Source organism: Erigeron canadensis, chromosome 7, assembly GCF_010389155.1.
Source record: "Erigeron canadensis isolate Cc75 chromosome 7, C_canadensis_v1, whole genome shotgun sequence".
NCBI lineage: Eukaryota > Viridiplantae > Streptophyta > Magnoliopsida > Asterales > Asteraceae > Erigeron > Erigeron canadensis.
The window spans coordinates 3,791,130-3,812,310 of NC_057767.1; the positions used below are offsets into that span (position 1 = coordinate 3,791,130).

Genomic DNA, 21,181 nt, shown 5'->3' on the forward strand with positions numbered 1-21,181 from the left:
AAAGTTCATTTTCAAATCGTTGTTGAACACGCTTTTACATGTTAGTAGTATTTTATATTTTATATATAGTATAATAAAATAATGTCAATAGGTCATGTGTAAAATTAGACGCAAAGATATATAATTAGCTTAGAATGCCCAATAGTGTCAAAAAAAAAAAAGTGTTATTAAATAAATTGAGTTTCATAGAGATTTTGATAGACTAAACAAAGTCAAACTGCATACTTGTCAAAGTTTCATATAAACTTTCAAACACAATAAAAGCACATATATATACTCCAAACGATATAGTTAGAAATGGCGGAATCGAAGTATTAATATATCTAGAAATGTTCAATTGTATGCCTATATCATTTTGATATTGGATAGAAAATAGTAAATCATTTTAATATATCTTTTTTAAGATTAAAACCTTATACTACACATTAACACATATTATAATTTTTTAAGCTATTGTTATCACTTCATCTTTTAATTTATCATGTATAATAATAATAATCTTAGAAGGATTATCAGAAAATGCGTTTGCAAAATATACATTTCCTGGTCTAAAAACAAGATTGAATCGAATTAAAATTAAAATTTGAATATAATCATTTGATGGAACATGATGATGACAAAATATTAATTAAAAAAACAAATGAAAACAAATAAAATAATATTATACACTAGTAAAATATTTTGTGCCTTCATTTTACATCTCTGAGAAACCAATGAGAGATTCTTCTGTTTCCTAATTGGGCTAATCTCCCCCAAAATTCTGTTCCTAGATTATACATTACATATATATACAGACACAATACACACATCTATACATAAACAAATTATTTTTTATATCTATATCTATATACTCCCATAAGTTTCTCCGGCCAAGATCCCCTCCAAATCATCACCAAGTTTTCATCTTTATTACAATCCCATATTTTTCCCTAATTTCCCATCAATACCCACTTTTTATTTTTTTAAAAAAAGCCTTACTATCTAAGATATAACTTTTTTTTTTTTTGTTTAAATTATCTTGGAAAATTATGGTTCACCATTACTTTGAGTGGTGTCACGGTGGCAATCAAGTGTTTTTATGTGGTGATTTTACTGGGTATTATGTTAGTTGATTGATTTTTTTTTTTTTTTTTTAATTTTAAATTGACTTTATTTTTTTGTCAAACACATAGTGATTACACACACATATATATGTATATATAGATGTGTACTAATTTATATAATTTTCTGTTTGTATACATATGTGCAGGTGGAGCAACTGTCATCAGATGGTTAATGTTGAAGGTTCTTCAACTAATTTTATGACTATTTGTGATCTGACACCTGGTTTGCATAAGGTAAATTTTTGTATGTTTTAGTTTAATTATACTATATTGAATGTGAATTGTGAAATTAATAACAGAAATGATGCCCAACCCCGCAAATGTCGGGTTTTAGGGAGATAGGGATGTGGATAGTCGTAATTCTACCTGAGGATAGAGTTGGGTAGACAGACTCTCTTCCGGAATGAATTGTGAAAAATACTTAGTTTTATTTGATGAACTTTGATTAATTGAGGGGTTATTCTATGAAAAGATATTGGGAAATGTACTTAATACATTTTTTGATCCGTTATTTTGGTCGTTAAAAGATGGTTTCGTGTTCCATTTTGGTCATCTGGTAACCTGATGAACGGTTGACCTGGAAAAATATGTGAAGAACAATGTAGGTTGTTAGTTTTGTGATATTTAATGACCATGAAGAATGGCAACTCATTAAAGCAGTGCGACTCCGTCAGTGTACAAGTTGAACCGGTCTCTAGGTTAAGCAATGACCAAAATGGAACACGAAGTTATCTATTTATGAATGAATGGATGTAAAAAGTAGTACAATAGTCAATATTGCACAAAGCTGAAAGTATGTTGGTATTTTGTGGCATTAGAGATTCTAATCTTTTGTTGTTGTTTTTTTATTGGATGGCAAATGTTGGATAAAGTTCAAATTTTTTGTTGATGGTGAATGGAGGGTTGATGAACGGCAACGTATTGTTAAAGATGAGCAGGGTGTAAATAATTATGTTATTGTTGCGGAACCACGGCTCATGGATATTGATGGTTCCAGTGATAGAAATCTTGATGACAGTGTAGGTTTTGATGATAAAAATCTTGCTGATGATGTAAGTATCGTGTTCTTAGTTTGTGTAGAGGCTGCAATTTTGATCCATTTAGTCATAAATGGGTTGATTTTGGTTATGTTTTATTTCTCACGGGCCAAATGAGTCATAATCTCATAATAAGAATATTTCTCATAGAACAGCCAAATGGGATGAATACGTTGAAAGTCGTCATTTTAAATGCATAAAACTTTCTTAGCTGATATTTATAAAATTTATATAATATTAATCATATTTATTCCACTATTTATTTATAAGAATTTAAAGATCTTTTTGATAAAACATGTTCTGTTGTGAACCAACACGTACCAAAAGTAACCTTTTTGACACCTATAAGTTAGCGAGTTCTAATGACGTTGCTATTTTTCTTACTGAATTATTCAGGCTACCACATCAGGCAGTGGTGTTTCTAATGAACCGGAGTTAGTTTTAACGGGTGATGATGTAACCACTACTCATAGGCAATTGTTTAATCATCTGTCATCTTATAAGGCCTATGATATAATGCCCGATTCAGGAAAGGTTTGAATGCATTTCCCTTTGATATATTTTTGAAAAGAAAGCTCAATTTAGTTGTTCATCGTCATCATGCTCTTTGAAAAATTAGGCTTATGCATTGGATAATAATATAAGCGTGGAAGAGGCATTTCTTGTGATGCATGAAGAGGTATGTCTTGGCACTACAAGTCTATAACATTGTACCATGGATGTCAATTAAACTCATTTACTTTGGAATCTACTGATTTGGGTTGTGTATATATCTCAAACTTGTTAACCCAATTTACTTAGCAAAAAGGGGAACATATCGACTCGCCTGGAATTTGGCACCTTCTTAAGTGGTGTTTTGTTCAAAGCTGTAGATTATTATTGTATTAATATTGTTATTGTAATTGAATCCTTTTTTCCACCGCATTGGGCTTCCATGTTTCAGGCCCCTCTAAAATCTAGTAAAGATATCCCATTACTGTTATGCCTAAGGACATTGTTTACTATCCCATAATAATAATAATTCTCTAGTAAATTGCTTTTGTGGGAAACAAGGAAACTCAATCAATGATTGAACTACTCTAGGAATAATGAATAGCTTTCAAAACAAAAACTATTACATATAATTTCATCATCAGAATATATGATCATTTCCGAACCCTTTCCCTAGCCACCTCAAGATGTTTAAACGAGAGACATTTGAACTTGACCTCTTGTGAGGACATTAAGATACGTAACCACCAAGCCACATTAGCGGTTGTTTCTATTGTTTCGTACAGGGCCTAACTTGGGGGACGGCCCTGACTAAAATATGACCGACTTCAATCTATACACCCTTTGGACTCACCCCACACGCCCGTTTCGTGATGGTTTAAGCGGCATGGCTAAAGATCTATGAAAAGGGTAGAAATTTTCCATATTGATTGTTTTTTTTTTTTTTTGTGAAAGTTTTAAATAAATAATATATGCTACAAAATATAGGAGGGGTATCATCCGTGGCTCTGACATTAGGTGCTGTGTTTTGTCATTTCATTGAAGATTTAAATCGACATGGCTATTGGTAATGGGATCAACCTCATGCTTAACCGAAGCTGCTTTTAATTTTATTCACATAAATTATATAGCAAAAGTTTTGGTTATAAATGTTCAGCACGAAAAGTAAACTTGAAACCTTGATAAGAAGTTATTAGGGGATACTGCATATTACAAGGTCTCCAGTTTTGGCATCAGATTTCTGCTTTTATTAATAGTATGATCATAATATCTTGGACTTTTGTGTATGATTGTGGTTATTTTTTCTTACTTCAGGGTCTTACTGTAGCCCCCCTTTGGGATGCAGCCAATCTACAGATCTCAGGGATGCTAACTGCATCTGATTTCATTATGATCCTAATCGAGGTATAAGACAACTATTTAACTTTAGTTCTATAATAAGTTTTTTGTTCCTTTTGCTAGGTAAATTTAATATTATTAATCTTACAGCTCCAAAGGAACCATACTAATAATGTAAATCAGTTATCTACAATATCTGCATGGAAAGAAGGGAAGCTTCAACTTCAGAGAAGACCTTTGATCCATGTAAGCAGTATTGCTGCATCTTTCACTTAATATGGTCATTGCTTCTTTGGATGTAAACTAGTTAGGGGATTTACACGTGTCTGCATAACTAATATTCTTAGTTGTGTGCTTCTTATAATACGAGTATTTTGACCCTAAATATAAAGGAGATTTTAAAAACGTTCATCATCGTACGTGAGTTTTGGTAAACACTAAAAACTGATTATTGTGGTTATGATCACTTTAAAGGCACATTCAAACGACCTTGTTCCGTTGATGTCTGCTCATCTTGTAAAAAGGGTTCTATTCTTGATCGTGTATATGTATTACTACAAAGTCAATGGATTGTAGGAAAACTCTCCGTACCATTTGGATGTAACAAATGCAGAAGCACGTGAATACCGTGATCAGTTTTTCTTGTTTACTATATTTGCTAGAAGTGGCAGAATAGGCCGGTCAGCTGGGTTGGGTAATGCGTCTAGATTGAAACGGTAATTTTTTTGTGCAAGTCGAGACTCGAGAGAGGTTTACGTGCAGAGACTTTTTGGTCCTCCTTTTTATTTCTTTTATCAAGTGTTCTTGTGTTAGAAATGATAAAAAAATTATATCAATACAATAATAATGTAAATGAGTTGTACACATTAAGCAGTTTCATCCCATTTCATGCGTGCAATTCATTTGAGCCTTTTCAGCTATTTTTGTATTTGACCCAGTTGGGAAAAACATAACCCAAATAGGAATAAGAATGAATGATTTAGGTCAAAAGCACTGGTTTAATGATTACCATTGGACCGATCTTAACAAAGCCAGTTAAATCCACTAACGTAGAGGTGAAGAAAAAGTTCATATCGTTGCGTGATGGTTTTATAACGTTTTCAAAAAAGTTTACATGTCCTGTTAATTTTCTTACAGTCCTTGATTTTCTTTTCAATCATAGGTTGGTCCTGATGATTCTCTCATTGATGTTGCCGTTCGGATCCTGCAAAATAACATATCTGCAATTCCTGTCCTATATGTTTTACAAGGTTCAACTTGTCCACAGTTGCTTCATGTCGCTTGCCTTAGTGGAATTTTAAAACGTAAGCTTCTTTCTTCAAGTAGCTACAGGGGTGTTTGGATATGCAATTCGAAAATGATTATGAATAATAAAAATCATTGCTGTAACAAAACTGGCTCTCAGATAGTGTTTAAATGCACTTTGTCCTTCCGTAGTTTTGATAATTAATTGTAATACATAATATGACCAAAAATGCATACTTGTGAAAAAATGAGATGTGTTTATTGAGATGTGTATAAAAATCTCTCTACTTCTGTAATTTTGTTATACCCTGTGGTAATCAGATGGTTGCAACTGGCATGAAACACATTATCCGAAACTGAGTATTTGAGCCCTATCTGAAAGGATATTAAGTTATTGATACGTAGTATGGTTTTTGAAGCATTACCCTCCGTTTTGCTGATCATATGTTCTAAATTTACATCCATTTTGAAAGCGTAGATATACGAAAGCATTTTGAACACCGTATGGCATATTTGCCTCTTCTACAACATTCGATTGGTGCTCTTCAAGTTGGTACATGGATTAGACAAATCGGTGGTGCACGGGAATTAAAAACATTTTCCCCTAATTATCTTCTTGGTGATGCTTATAGACTGTTACTAGACGGTGAGTCCCAATTATCTTACATCTCAACTTACTTTTTTTTAATGTCTTTTAAGTCACTATATCTCAGTCTCTCTTATGGTCTTCCACAGAACATATAAGCTCGGTGCCTATTGTTGATGATAAGGGGGCCCTTCTTAATGTTTTTTGCAGGAGGTAGCTTCTTACCCTTTACCAATCGACCAGCAGTGGCACTTTTGACCCATTTACATATGAAATGAGTTACATAATACAGTATCGTTTTTTTATCGTCCAAAGTGCATGTCTTTTTATCATACAACCTCTGAAATCATTTTTTCCTGTAAATATTTATTAAGGGTAAAAAATATAATTTGCATGGTCATATATAATGCATTTCTTATGAACACTTTGAAATATAGACCAAAACAAAGTGTTTCTGGTTAATTAGACCTGACCTGAACCAAAGAATTATCTGTTTTGAACTAATACCCGATCTGCACACGCTCCATTCTGATTTCAATAAAGTCATTTAAGAGGCTGTAAGCACTTCAATACACTTTCAGCGATCTCTTTGACCCATTCAACCTGTTCCATTTTAAGCTTAGTTTTTGAGTTTTGCCCATTTGGCCTGTTGGATATACAGTATAACTCAGGCTGACTAATTATGGATAAAAATGAGTTGAAAGTAGCCCTTTCTTAATCCGAAAAAACTTAACTTATTTTGTCTTATCAGTGATGTCATTTCATTAGCGAAGGGTAATGCCTATGTTCGTGTTCAACTTGACCAGACAACAATATCGCAAGTAAGCGTTGTTTTTATCTTTATCAAATCTACAACCGAACATCAATCAAACAAGAGTTTCCATTAATTTTTGGTTTGTATCATGTGATATAGGCACTACAGCTTGTAGACACAAATGCCCGTGCTAGGTATGGCATCTGCACACGCTCGGATTCCTTGTACAGGGTTATCAGTCTTCTTTCTAATCCAGGTAAAACATTCAACAAGTGTTTGGATAAAGTGATTCTTTATTGTTAATAGAAAATTAATTGGCCTTTTTTAGTACAAGTACTTTTAACAATATATAACAACGTTACGGTTGTATTGTTTATAGTTGATTTCATATCCACATCAAAACAATCCATATTACTTGTATGTGTTGAAACTTTTGTTATTTTGAAATAGGGATGCGACGCATTGTGGTTGTTGATGCCGGCACGCACTTTGTGTTGGGTTTAATTACGTTGCGAGATATATTAAATCTCATTTTTAGGAAATTTTCATAAACTTCAATTAATCTTTGTTGTCAATTGAATAGTAAATTGTTGTTTAGAGAATAGTATGGGATGATGCAAATGCAGTATAAAGTTGATCCCATATAATTTACTGCAAATGTAGATGAATTTAGTCCAATGAATGATTTGAGATTAATTTCTCCTTGTTGAAATGTATGAACTAAATATGTCACAAGGTTGTATTATTATGCTCAATTATATGTTTATTTATCAATTTTAATGATTTTTTATTAATGTGTTCATAGAGGAAAATATGTAATATGGTGACAAAAGCATCCCATGACTTTTGGTGTATTATTGTATTGATATTATTATTATTATTATGGGCAAAACATTTACATACCAAGGATCAGATGTATCCATACTTACCAATGAACCGTATCCCTACCATGCCGGCACTTCTGGAGTGTAATTGTGTCTCCTCTGTTATTGATTGCGTGCTATGTGGGGACGGGGCTGAGAACGTGGAACACTTATTCTGTGAATGTCGAGTGGCGGCGGAGGTGTGGCATTTTGTAAGTAATTGGTGTCTTGCTCCGCCGTTCTTTATCTTCATCATCAAAGACCTGCTGGAATTTCATGAGTTGTCGAGTTTGAATCGGAAGGAGAAGGCAGCTCCTAAAGGCATCATTATTATTGGTGTATCTGGTTATCAAGAAACGAGAAGAAGTTCGCGAATGGTGCTGTGAATGTAAACATGATCACTTAAAACATTAGGACTTTTGGGTCTCTCTGGTATACAGAGCGAAGAATCCTAGCATTAGTTGGATACTTGGATGAAATGGTGTCATTTCAATCTAATGTAAGTGTAGTATATTGACTGCCAGCAAGTTGTTGGGTTGTGTAAATAAAATTGAACTTTCAAAATAAAAAGATGTATGCAATATTTATTTTTTATTTGTTATTTTTATAAGAAAAATGTTAGATTGATAAATAATTTGCAAATAAAATTCTATAAATAAATATTCAACCAATCAAATCAAGTCATTTTTTTCTACAAAAATGTCACGTGTGTTTGTAATCATTTGTTTATAAATTGGTAAAAGGTATACATTTAATAAATCTTCCCGGACAATATGAAATTTTATTTTCTTATGATCACTTAGTAGAACCAATTGTTTCCCCTATTATTTTTCTTTATTCTTTTATGGTGAGAATTTCGTTAGAAATTTATCCCGGGGATATATCCAAAATAGTCATCATCCTGCTCATCTTAGAAAAAAGAAATCTTTTAACTTGTGAAAAATCGTTTCATATTTGCGAATTAAAGAATGTAACGTTGAAAGTTTAAACATCATATACAGTACAATAAAGGTTTAAAAAATCAATTATCCCATGTTCTTATCATGGACGATGCACATTTGAAAAATAAGTACAAAGTACTTGGGGTTGAATTTCTTAGTTGTAGGCCATGATGGGAACAATGATTCTTCTACTAGGTTAGAACCTAACAGGGTTAAAACCAAAATCAATTAATTAATAAAGAATAATAAAATCAGAATTATGAAATCGAAAGGTTAAAGAATCTGTCAAATGGGTTTTATTTAAATAGAGATACTAAATCTTTTTTTTAATCAAATCAAATTAGTATATCAAGAGCCAAAACATTTATCAATTCATTTTGGTCTTGTTTTATGCTCATACGGATTGAGGTTGTGTTATGCCTCCGGTGGAACCTCGTTTGCCAGCCCCTTTTCGGGCCAGTCTCTTGAACTTGGAAGTTGTCCACCAGCTTCGATTTCTGTTGGTTATTCACTTATTTGTGTCCAAAATATTGAGACAAAGCAGTTCGATCGCTATGGAAAAGTAACCCTCCCAAAGATATCAGCTCCGTGTTCATGTTTCAAAACACAACCTTGTTTGGCAAAGAAATTTGCTAGACTACTTCAGTTGATTTTCATACAAATGCGTTCTTGTCCTCATTGCGTTTACACAGTCCACACAGCAAATCACTAGAATGTAGTAAGAACACGAAGAAAAAAGGATGTTAATCTCAGATCTATGCAACAATGATTCGAAACAAGATTAAACAATCCTTTAAAGTTAAGCATTTCACAATTCAACATGTATCGATGTAGCAAAGAATTGGCAAGTCCAATATACTCGATTTGTGGACATAATCTCGAGAAACATAACATATACATGGAACAAGAATAAAATGCTCCAGGTGTACCCCTTGATTAATATGCTTCTTCCCTTTACAAAATTCCCCCATCTTTCCAAGTGGGAAGTAGAAAACCTATTATCATCAATCATCATGTAACTTAACAATGGGCATCACCTAATCATCTACTTTCTTATTCTAATTTTCATCGTCATCATCATTTGCATCACTCAAGATCTAGCGTCTTTTTCGTTGCTTCATAAACCATATATGTGATGCTTGCTGCTGGTATGACTTTCAAAAGATTTGGAAAAATTCCTTTGTAAAAACCCCGAACCCCTTCATTTCTATAGGTTCTCATGAAGACGTCTGTCATCCCTTTGTATGCAGTACTTCCTTCAGCTTGATGTGCTTGCATCCTGAAATGCATAACTCCATCATCATCCATGAAGCAACAATAATACTTTAGTTAAACATTTTATAGGACTCATAAGGATTTCAGTGTTTCAGAACCCTTGAAAACAAAAATCAAGAATGCCATCAAAGATTAGAGGGGGCAATTTTAACTAGTTGATATGAAAAGGGCAAAACTAGTGCAGAAGGGTGGGCCGGTGGGTCAGGTATTAAGTCAAAACGAGTAAAAATTCAAACAGGTAGTTCAAAAGGAGCGGGTCAGATTGTTGAACACTTTTTGTCCATTCTAAATGTGCTAAGCTAAAAATTTAAAACATTACCAATTCAAAATATTGTAAGAAAAATATAGACTATTAATGTTCCTCTTTTATGAGTTGCTCAAGTAGACTAAGTGATAAAAAAGCGCTCGAGTTGATAGAACATGTGGAAAGAAGAAAGCCATCAGCAGAAATTTGTAAGCACAAAACCACTGAAATCATTTTGTTAAAAAGATCAGAGTGTTACTGTAGTAAGGAAGTATTTGTAATCATACTGGACAAACTAATTATTCGTATCAACAAAAAGAAACCAAACCTAATCTTTTGTGCAGAAAATGTTTCAGATAAGCCCAATACATTCAAAATTATCTGTTGACCTGTTAAACGACCCACCCACCCACCCATTTCGCCATCTCTAGTATAAATTAACAATTACCTTGTCCTGACAACCTGCAATGGGTACACGCAGGTGGCTCCAAGGGCACCCGAAACTGTCCCACAACCCAATTGCGCTAAAGGTCCAGGGTCTGGAAGACAACCAAAAAAAGAAAAATCAAATTTCAATATCCAAGATATTCATGTGCACAGGCTGCAGGGTGGAGTCATACCCTTATCAATGAAAATATATGTTCTTGTCATCTCTTTCAACGTTTCATACACCGCCAGATCAATTCCTGCATAAGGAACAATTCCAAGAAGTGAAGGAATAATTCCCTTGTAAAAAGCCCGAGGTCCCTCTTTAATCCATATATCCTTTGATAGCTTCCCCAAATTAGGAGCCTTTCCATCATGACAAACATAAGTCTGTAATCGGGTCTTTACTAAATCCATTGGATAAATAGCAGTTTGTGCAACCGCCCCAGCCAAACCACCAGCAAGGAGCCGCCCAGAAGTTCCTATATCATCCTTATCTCCTCCTCCGATGAAATCCTTCAGCAACTCGTAAGTGTAGAACTTCATTGCACTCTCAGGGGCGACTTTCAAAATATTTAATCCATTACCTCTAAAAAACGATAAAATCCCACCGTCCTTCCATATACATTTGATTGCAGGACCGACTGAAGCCTTAGTAGTCTGAACTTGAAGCATCACTTTGAGGCGGTCAAGAGGGGCAGTTGCAGTACGGGAAGCGGCTCCTGCCACCCCACCAGCAATCAAATACTTGCTTGCGTGAACATGTTTACTAATACCAGCTGGTATTACAGCTTGTTCTCCTATATCAACAAGTGAAACCCGTTCCCAATATTGGTAGATGTTTACAATTGTAGCTTCGTGAGGATAAAGAAAAAGAAAATCTCGCCATTCTTCAAAAGTTATGATGCCGTTGTTATCTTTGTCGACACGCTCCACAAAACTAGCTAGTTCATCATCATCAAGTTCTATCCCTGCGGAAGAAAAGCTGCCATGGCTTATAAGATGTAGACAATTCAATGAAAAGGAGCACTGCTAGAACTCAGTATACCAACACAAGCATTCATAAGCATACAACGATCCAACTGCATAGAAATGTAGAGGTGACAAATATGTAGCCCAGCCAGGTCAAATTATGAGTCAAGAGGAATTCAACGTGAATCAAGTCATCTTCCAGTACGGGTAATGATCCAGGTTGAGTTGACCCACAATTTTTTTTTTCCATTCTTTTAACTTCAGTGTGTCAATTATGATTACAAAGATAATATGCTACAGTAATGATCTTACTCTTTAAATAAACGATTTAGCAGATTGAATCCATTAGAAAAGAATCAAATGATTCTCGAAAAGTTCCAACCCATGTTGCCCATTTGATCAATTCCATACTTCCATAGCACCATCCAATTTCATAGTTAGGTCAGTAAGAGGGTTGAAGTTGTCACCACTACAAATATGCAATTGAGAACGTATCGACAAAAAAAGAATCAAGCCAGTTTGGTCTAGTTAAATACATCATTATGCAATGTAGGAGGTTCCTATCTTCATAGTCACGGTCAGACTAGTGAAAACATTTAGTGAGGTACATAGCTATAGACATACTAACTATTAACCAACAATTTGAGGTCCCAAAAAAAATAACTTTCAAACAAAAATTCTGCCCTTTATGAATCACTTTGTAAAGCTACAATATCATCATCAACCCTAAAATGGGGTCACTTCCCCAAAATGCCTTTTTATGTTATTTCACTGCAATGTACCTAATGACCGTATTTTGAAAGAAAACTGATGTGGCACTCTGCATGTCACCAATATACTAGTGCGATGTATATAAAGTCACTTATGTACACTAGTAATGGAATACAAGTTTGTAGCATCAAAAGGTCAAAAGAAAAGAATAGTTACAATTTGACAAAAGCTGATCACATTTTGGTGCAATAAATCTCATTTATCTACATCTCTACACACTACACTAAATACACCAAAGTAACCCCAATACCTTATCAACCTTATCCAATCTTAAATAAACTCATACACAAACTTATACTAAAATGCATAAAGTAACAAACACCAAAAGTGCAAAAATTTGTTACATTTTGGCGCAATAAACCCGACCTATCCACTTATTCACATTTCATAAACTAAATAAAGCACAAAATCTTATCAATATTATCCGATTTCAAAACTACTCATTCACAAACTTAAACTAAAATCCATAAAGTGCAAAAAATGGTTACATTTTCGCGCAATAAACCCCATCTATTCACATATTTACACTTCATAAACTAAAGTAAGCGCACAATCTTATCAACATTATATCCAACTTCACACCACTAAATCTTCAAATATTAACTAATAAACATCGAAATCATATAAACGAAAAAAGTAGCGAAAAATAAAATTATACCAGCCTTAAGAAGAGCATCATAAAGTTCTTCAGGTAAAATACATCCATTATGTTCAACATCAATAGCTTGAAAAATATTATACAATTCAAGCTCCTTATCATCCATATATCTCTTAAACTCGTGAAAATCGACTCTACCGTCTCGATTCGCATCGCAAACCCTAAGCAATTCTTTCGCATACTTATAATCCGCTGGAATTTGTAAACCTGATAAACCTGATTCTATCTGTACGGAATCCAAATAACCTGCGTTTGCTGTATCGAAGAAATTAAACAAACTACGTATCCGTGTTTCGCGTTCTTCTTTCGTTTCGCCTAATGCCGATAATACATGATCAATTGATACCGGTCCTGGCTTCTTCACCGGATTACAACAGTTTTCCGGCCGACGGTCACCGGAATTCTCAACCGGCGGTGACGTCATCCGTACGGAATTAGTTAATTCCTAAAACTCAATCAGATACTGAAACTGTAATGGAAATGCATAACGGTTATTTCGTTGTTATAAGTAGATAAATAGATCTATAGATATAGTTACAGGTTTTTTGTGTATGTATAGGCGGACAGTTACAGATATAGATACAGTTTTTTTTATATGTATAGGTGGGAGGGGGGGTTAAATAGAGGGTGACGTCATCAAAGAAATGAAAAATGTGGCGGTGATTTGGTGGTAGAAGTGAACAGATCTGTGTATATGTATAGGTTGTGTATATAGATATTATATTATTCAGGGATATGGGGATTAGGCATGGGAGATTTTTTTTCTTGCTTTTTGTTGATGAGGAAATGTGTAATAGTCTTAGAAAGTATAAAGTAATTATTGAAAAGGATATGTTATTTTAGATTCGTTGAGTACGTGTTTATTTTTTTTTTAAGTTAGAATTTGGCTTGAAATTTTTTGTCGTGATTCGACAGTAAGAGGTCTAATTTACATTGTTTTAACTGACTCTGCGCTAAAGAGTCCCTTTGAAGTAAAAATGCCTACTTCAAATAACCAATGAGGGAAAACCTGACGATTAATAGGGGTCCTGTCCCTTTAGACTTGAACTAGGGTATACCAAAATCAAACATTTATAGAAAAACTATCTGTATTTTAAAATTGGTGGGATGAAGATTCAAGGTCACCACCTCATTCTTTTAAGTTTTTATTATTTGGCGTTAATGGGTCAATATAGGTCAATTAAGCTATGTGTCATCAGAATTACATAATTTTTTTGAAACTGCATAGAATTACATAATTAATACAATTTTTTCTATTTTTAATAAAGAGAATGACTTGTAGGGGGATGGGTGGTTTGTGGCATAGGAGCAAACATCTTCTTTAGTCACTTAAGCAGCAAATGGATGTATGGGTTTCAAGGGGAGGTTGTGGGTTAGACTTATTTATGTGTGAACCAATTTAGCTTATCTTTTCACTCAAATGGGTCGAATAGGTGACATTATAAAAACTAGCTATAAGACTATGAGGAGTGGAAACATTCCCCTTTTTTGGGAATGCCCCTCCACTACTCACAAGATGACATGTGACATTTTACAATTATTAGAGACATTCCCTTTTTTTTTGGGGCATTCCCTTGGAGTAGGGCATTCCCCTTATTTTTTTTAATTAATTTTTTGCAGTAATGTACTCGTAATTAAATCTAAAAATAAATACAAAATTTAAATAATAACGGATAGATTGAACAGTTCGGCTAGTTTTCAAATTTATACTTTTTCACCTATAAGTACTTTCACCATCTCATTACAAAAACACAACTAAAAATTTAAAAAAATCCACATACCACACACACCCCTATAACCATGAACTTTGGGCAAGGGTGAGCACGAAATGAACCAACCCGTCCTATCAGACAATTGCAACCCACGCGAGGCAGAGGATGGGGCAGAGCACGAGGGCAAACCGGGCAAGGAAAAACACGAGGCAAATCAAGTCGTACTCCCATTCAGTCACCCATTCGTACTCCCATTCAATCACCCATTCAGCATCAACCTGACTCGTCGGCTACACCCACGACACCTTCAATTCACCCTGACGGCGGAAATTTCTGTCGGACCAAACTTGCAAGCAACGAACGACATGACTGATGAAGAATTCAATGAGGCATTTGATGATACCATGGCTCGAATTGAAAGCAAAGAACTTGGGCCAGTTACATGTGGTCAGAACCGAATTCACGATGACGGGAAACCTGAAGGATACGAGACCAACCCTGTTGAAGAATACGTCAACGATTTTCCCTTAGAAGAGGAAGATTATCACTACGAATACCTATAACATCCCGAACTTTTCATGTTTGACTATTTGACCTCCGTCAGTTAACGTTAGGTTCGTTAAGTAAATGTGCCTTATATGTGATTATATGATTAAATGCTTATGTATTTAATATAAATATGTAAATGTGATGTTTAATGAAAGTAATCAAAGTGACGTTAAGTAATTAAGTGCTTGTTAGTGTGATAAGACTCCCGGTAGAAAGATAAGCTAAGAAAGTTAAGTTAAGAAGTTGAGGGGTCCAAGGTGTAAGATTTGTAATGGCTGGCCAGGGATTAGAGGGCAATTAGGCAGCCCTAATTGTCACAAATCTTCTGTAACTAGTGTGTGAGAAAAGCCCTAGCTGATCCTTTCCCTCTCCAAGCAAGTTACCTCAAGATTCAATCGTTTCGTGCCATTTTGATCAAGTATTGTTTAGATCTTCAATCCCCTAAGTCATCTACAGGTAATATAGGTACAATCCTCTTTGAAATCTGATTATTAAAGTCATAGGTTGGTATTCAACCCAGGCCATGGGGTGTGGGTTGGGTTATTTGATTTAACGTTTATCGATTTCATGTTATTCGAGTGATTCAATGATTGATCTAAGTTGTAAAGGATTAAAGGATTGATTGATGGATTAAAGTAAATAAAAGTGTTGTCAAAAAGGTTAATTTTATGTCTCCAGGTCGGATTAATGCTTGGTGTTCGTATGGATTTTGATTAAAGGGTTAAAAAGTTGGTTTTTGGTCGAACTGGGCTTTATGCGGCGCACAAAAGCAAGTTTTCAAAGTAGTTTTCAGATAAATGCCCGATATGCGGCGCACATATTGGCTGTGCGGTGCACAGATGCAATTCTCAGATTTTTGCAAAGTTTCTGTGTCAGAATTTGTCGATTTGTGCGTAGCACAGACTTTTTGAGCGGAGCACAATGCTATTTTTGGTTCTGTGCGGCGCACAGGATTTCTGTGCGGAGCACAAATGGGTCCAGTTGGTACTTAAGTTTTGTTTAGCTTATAGATCGATCTTATACTCATTCTAGGTTGTCGGGAGCACTTAGCAAGCACAATAAGATACTCATAACTCATTGTAAGCAGCACCAAGGTAAGATACACTACTTTGACACGCTGAGAGTTCAACAAAAACATAGTTTTCATATAATAACTTCCCCTAATGATATCTTGTTTGCTTATGGATGCTCGGGATTATATGGGAGGTGATATGGGCTATGTAAATGTATATTGATGCCTGAAATGCTACCCCAATGATATGAGATAATGTGTTCTTATATGAGAGGCCATGAACTGCTATGCAATGCTTGAGGTGTTATGAAATACGATATGTAATTAAATGTGTTATGCAATGAAAGATGATATGTAATTATATATGCAATGCAATGACATATGATGAATAACGATATGATCATATGAGATATATGATAATGTACGTTATGTTACCATGCTTGATATGTAATGATGCTTAATATGTAAATGTGCATGTGTGAATGTGAATGTGAGATATGATGATTACATGGCTTGTACATCTAGTTCACTAGACTTTGTAAGTTGCCATGACACGTGCACGTTTAAGGGCCCAAACGTTAATGAGATGTGATGTGATATGTGATTAGTGTTTAGGTAGCATGAAAACCTAAACTACATGTGATGAAAATGCTCGAGCTATTTTACAGAGATGAAAGTGTTAAGCTTAACCCGTACGTGCCTTTTCCAGGGTAGAACGTTTGATGTGGTTGCTTGGGTGACACCTTGCAACGAGGTACAACGTGAAGAGTAATACGAGAGGTCTTACCAACCCCACTTGTCTTGAACATACGGATTACTCAGGGATTAGCTTGCCATTCCTTAACGACAATTATGTATAGCCGTAAGGTTTGTCCATCCAGTCGGGTGTGACTTATGTCACACTTATAAAGATGCATATGTTATATGAGATGCGTGACTTATGTCACAACTATAAAGATGTATGGATGTGATATGTGGAGATGCAAAAGATGACTAGGCACATTTAGGATGACTCATCCTAATATAAAAGATGTGGATGCTATGATATGTATGTGACATGATCTGTTTGATGATATGTGCCTTAACGACTTAATATGACTTTTATATAATGTTTTAAATGGACAAACGTTTTATGAACTATGTGTTATCTTACTTAACTAATTCGTTAGCTAACACTTGCTCTTTTAAAATGTGTTGTTCCCTCAGGTCCAACATTAGTGATCAGGTTGATGTGAGAAGATGTGAGGCATGGGTAGATGATCTTAAAGCTAGCTATAGTTTACCCATAGTAGCTGCTCGCTTTATACATTTGCTTTATGTTTAGATAATAATGACTTGTATTGATGATGCGGTCGGTTGTTTAATGTTGGGCAACCGCTGGGTTTCCATTTGAACTTATTTTGATGATATGGCTAGTAACGCCATTAAATGAATAAACCTAACAGGTTTTGCTGGTTTGGACTTTTAAAGTTTACTTCCGCTTTCTTTTGACGCCGTTAGACGAAAGTTTTTGGAAATCCATATTTTTAAACGACGGGTGTTACAATACCAGCGCCGTAATGACGGTGACAATGACATTTCCCTTTATGGTTGGTGTTTGAGCCCATAATTCGTGTTAGTGTTTAATTTTTATTTAATGTTTTTTGTGTTAAGTGTTATGTAATGTTTTAATTTCATGTGATGTGTTTAAAATAAATGTAATGTTGGTGAAGAATAAATGTAATGTTTTATGTTTTGTGTTTAATTTTGTGTGATATATTAAATAAAACAAGTAAAACATATATACATTAAACACACTTTTATTTTAATCATACATAAAATATGATAAAACATACATTTATTTTAAAACACACACAAAATAACTAAAACATTGGATAAAACGTACATAAAAAACATAGATTATACTCGGTAAAATCACATCATAAATTTTGGACTGGTTCGTAGCAATCCCCACTCGGTGATGTACATAAAAGTCGGATGCGTGTTATTGTACTTGGTTATATAGCAGCTTCGAGAACCATCTCGTGTTCTTTGTTGTTCAAACGAGCATAGATGTGCTCCTACGCCTGAATTGAGGAGTGCATCTTCCGCCATTTCCCTTGCAAACTCTCAATGCTCCTTTGCTCGCCTTGATGATTTTCAAGATTAATAAAGACTTCCCTTACACGACTCCAAAATGTTCTTTGTTGTTCGTAAGTCTCTGCGTTTGGATCTTCGGCTACGTCAAGCCAAGCTCTCGCTAAATTCATAGTCTCGTTTGCTGTCCAAACTCTAGCCATTTGTTGTTTGAGTGTATAAATATTAGGAGAAGAATGAAGGAAATAAGAAGAATATGAGATAAAATGAGGATTGATTTGTTAAATGGTATGTGTATGTATATATAGTGTTTAATTAGGGGTTAAAAAAAAATAATGCATTGGGATGGCAAAAGGCAGGAAAAAACAAAAAAAAGGATGGCCAAATCGACGCATTCAAAATCAGAAGGGCTCTCATTTTTAACGGCCGGAACGCCCCCTGGGACCGAGACCAGGCGTTCCGGATGACATTTTCGATAAGAGACAGGCTACTCCGCACGGTCTAAAGTAATTAGTCAAATGAGTCAACTTGGTCAAACAGTAGAAAGTTATCTAGTGAATACCTAGAGTACAAAACCTTCAAAATCATTTAACTCAAATAAAAATAACAATTTAGAGACAAAACTACCCATTACCCAACCCATCCATGTTTCCACCTCTTTCTATACATGATGGGTCTATGCATATAGACTTACCAGAATATGTACTTAAAACGAAGTTTCTAAATGTAAACTATAACCCAATACTTTAGAAGAGGAATTGTTGTGCAAACTTAGGTGTGCATTGGTAAAACTCTCCCAATTGCTTCTTAACATTTAAGTGTAAAATATGATGGTCACCGAGACACCCACAGGAAAATGTTTCAAACAACAAATTTTCATGATAACAAACAATAGTGATTTAACTATTTAAGCGCCCATCAGTAAACGTTGTCCCCAAATGCTTCATTCTCATTCCGCTTTGCCATGAACCCTTCAACCTACATTTACATATAACATCAATTAAGTGTTTGCAAAAGGTGAATGCAAGCTCCTGCTGGACATACCTATATATATATATATATATATATAACGCTTTATGGTTGTTTCAGAACAAACCTCGATACCACATAGTTGTTTTACTTTTGGAATATCTTCTGCAAGATATCTCTTACCTGGCGATAGCGATTGATACGCATCATAGCATGTTTCCTGAATCAACCAGTACATACATAATGAATTGCATTCATAGTTAGTAGTGTGAAACGAAAAAACTGCATATATTGCGTGTTTTCTACATACGTTCACGTACCTTTAGGTGGCGAAGCATTTGAATAAGATTGTATGTTATTCTCCTCTCGGAATTAACTTCTTTAAGATCGTAAGTCTGTAAAGAGCTAATGTGTTGTTTCACAAGACGCAACTTTGTTTCAAGTCTCATGACTTTTATTTGATCCCCATGAAGTACCTCAACGTCAAATAAGTAATTCTAAAAATGAATTAAGATTTTGTTAGTAACATCCAAAAAGTAGTACCTACATATGAAGACGACGGAAATGAGTTACCTTAAACTCTCTACGAAGAGATTGTTTCCGTGCACGTGCTCTTTCTTCTCCCCAATAAGGGCCTTGCCAAATATACCCTTTGCCATAACTATATTTTATGGGTGGTTCTGGTGCTGTATACATTTTTTCCTTTGTTATCTTTAACTCTTTTAGTTTGTCATGAATTTTCATTTCTTCTTTCCTATTTTTGCTCCCATGTTGAATCCTTTGAGCCATGCTTTTGATCTTTCCATCCAAAAATTAAATTATAAAAAAATGTGATTAATTACTTACTTAAAGTATCTAGTACTATTATATATATATAGCACCCTTATTTTGAGATTTTTTTTTAAAGATTCTCGAAAACTCTTAAATTATGTTTTTAATCACATGTTTTTTTTTTGTTAATTCACATGTGAAACGTTATAAAAATATAAGTTGCAGAAGAAAGTTTTTTTAATAACCTTATATATATCGGTTTAATCACATGTGAACGAAAATGTGAACATATTCATTCACAAGTTCACAAAAGGCTATTTTGAATGTTATTCAAAAAAATTTCTTGGAAAGTCTATATATATTTTAGGGACTACTTAAATTAGGAACCATTAGGGACATGTAACTTATACATCTGTAAATCGTGGTGGCGGTGGCCGCCGTCGGCGGGGATCATGGTGGTGGTTGGAGATGATGGTGGTGGTGGTAGCGGTGGTGGTTGTATAACTTACACATGTGTTACACATGTGTAAGTTGTACTTACATATGTGTAAGTCGTGGTGACGGTGGTTGCGTCGCAGGAGGATTATGGTGGTGATCGGAGATGATGGTGGTACTGGTGGTCGGAGATGGTCAAAAATGAATGATTAAAAGTGTCCCTAATGGTCTCTAAAATAAGGAGTCCCTAATTTAACTTTTTCATACATATGCATATAATGAAACCATTAGATATATATATATACCATATCGTTAAGCTCTTGTGTACCACAAGACGTTGTGGTCATTCCACCACCAATTTTTATTGAGGAAAGTAATTCTTCCTGAACTTCTTGCAAATATTTCATGTCCATTTGCCCTTTATTATTTATCAGCCTTTTTGACAACGTTTTTGACCTGGTCTTATAGGCATTGAATTTTTGGAACGCCTCCCCCAAACAAAACTCCACTTTTTAATAAGCTCACTTTTCACTCATTTGCGGATGGCTGCTAATTTCTGGTTTATCTCTTTTTCATGTGCCTGTTTTTATTAATTTAATTATTAAGACACTCGTAAATAGTCATATATAATGTGAGTTTTCAACTAGCTACTCGTATTTGCATCATTAAGTCATTGACTGATCTAAACAAAAAAAGAAGAAGATATATGTAGACAATTAAGGAAGTTGTAGGTACGAACCTTTAACTCGTCAATTTCTCCATTGATACGTTGAGTAGTAGTACTCAACGAGCGATACTTGTCGACATAAAATTGATGGTTGTAGTTTCGTGGTAATTGACTACCATCCTTTAATTTCATGGCCATCGATAGATTTTGAGTGAAATCGAATTCAAGTAATATGTACCTGCAGATTTAATTGATGTAACGATTTGTTGAGTGAAATCGAATTCA

The 21,181-nt window shown here is 34.6% G+C and overlaps 3 protein-coding genes across 5 annotated transcripts; 1 reads left to right on the plus strand and 2 right to left on the minus strand.

Moving 5' to 3' along the window:
• The first annotated feature begins 712 nt into the window (after positions 1–712).
• Positions 713–7,329, plus strand: LOC122607375 (sucrose nonfermenting 4-like protein). Its single transcript, XM_043780338.1, has 13 exons — positions 713–1,096; positions 1,250–1,337; positions 1,976–2,155; positions 2,537–2,674; positions 2,760–2,819; positions 3,947–4,036; positions 4,121–4,216; positions 5,133–5,274; positions 5,694–5,861; positions 5,951–6,014; positions 6,553–6,622; positions 6,715–6,811; positions 7,006–7,329. Exons 1-13 carry the CDS (start codon positions 1,029–1,031, stop codon positions 7,104–7,106), a joined length of 1,362 nt encoding a protein of 453 aa, XP_043636273.1. The 5' UTR covers positions 713–1,028; the 3' UTR covers positions 7,107–7,329.
• A 1,799-nt stretch (positions 7,330–9,128) lies between these two features.
• Positions 9,129–13,487, minus strand: LOC122608316 (calcium-dependent mitochondrial ATP-magnesium/phosphate carrier protein 2-like). Its single transcript, XM_043781409.1, has 4 exons — positions 12,706–13,487; positions 10,499–11,275; positions 10,327–10,417; positions 9,129–9,638 (listed from the first exon to the last, which is right to left on the minus strand). Exons 1-4 carry the CDS (start codon positions 13,127–13,129, stop codon positions 9,446–9,448), a joined length of 1,485 nt encoding a protein of 494 aa, XP_043637344.1. The 5' UTR covers positions 13,130–13,487; the 3' UTR covers positions 9,129–9,445.
• Positions 13,488–17,887: 4,400 nt separating this feature from the next.
• LOC122608575 lies at positions 17,888–21,181 on the minus strand. 3 transcript variants are annotated; one of them, XM_043781669.1, is made up of 6 exons: positions 20,969–21,041; positions 20,535–20,809; positions 19,597–19,821; positions 19,344–19,520; positions 19,151–19,243; positions 17,888–19,032 (listed from the first exon to the last, which is right to left on the minus strand). In XM_043781669.1, exons 2-6 carry the CDS (start codon positions 20,640–20,642, stop codon positions 18,973–18,975), a joined length of 663 nt encoding a protein of 220 aa, XP_043637604.1. In that variant the 5' UTR covers positions 20,643–20,809; positions 20,969–21,041; the 3' UTR covers positions 17,888–18,972. The 3 variants fall into 3 exon arrangements, with proteins under 3 accessions (XP_043637604.1, XP_043637603.1, XP_043637605.1); XM_043781668.1 differs by lacking the exon at positions 20,535–20,809 and having other exon boundaries at positions 20,969–21,181; XM_043781670.1 differs by lacking the exon at positions 20,535–20,809 and having other exon boundaries at positions 18,953–19,032; positions 19,207–19,243; positions 20,969–21,181.

Bases quoted from the DNA above. Each gene is read 5' to 3' on its own strand.
- LOC122607375 (XM_043780338.1), top strand. From the start codon at position 1,029: ATGGTTCACCATTACTTTGAGTGGTGTCACGGTGGCAATCAAGTGTTT. The intron at 1,097-1,249 runs GTATTATGTTAG...ACATATGTGCAG, and splicing joins TTATGTGGTGATTTTACTGG to GTGGAGCAACTGTCATCAGA. The intron at 2,820-3,946 runs GTATGTCTTGGC...TTCTTACTTCAG, and splicing joins TTCTTGTGATGCATGAAGAG to GGTCTTACTGTAGCCCCCCT.
- LOC122608316 (XM_043781409.1), bottom strand. From the start codon at position 13,129: ATGACGTCACCGCCGGTTGAGAATTCCGGTGACCGTCGGCCGGAAAAC. The intron at 10,418-10,498 runs GTATGACTCCAC...GTTGTCTTCCAG, and splicing joins ATATATTTTCATTGATAAGG to ACCCTGGACCTTTAGCGCAA. The intron at 9,639-10,326 runs GTAATTGTTAAT...TATGCATTTCAG, and splicing joins TTGCAGGTTGTCAGGACAAG to GATGCAAGCACATCAAGCTG.
- LOC122608575 (XM_043781668.1), bottom strand. From the start codon at position 21,094: ATGGCCATGAAATTAAAGGATGGTAGTCAATTACCACGAAACTACAAC. The intron at 19,822-20,968 runs GTTCGTACCTAC...TTGGATGGAAAG, and splicing joins GAGAAATTGACGAGTTAAAG to ATCAAAAGCATGGCTCAAAG. The intron at 19,033-19,150 runs GTTTGTTCTGAA...ATGTAAATGTAG, and splicing joins AACAACTATGTGGTATCGAG to GTTGAAGGGTTCATGGCAAA.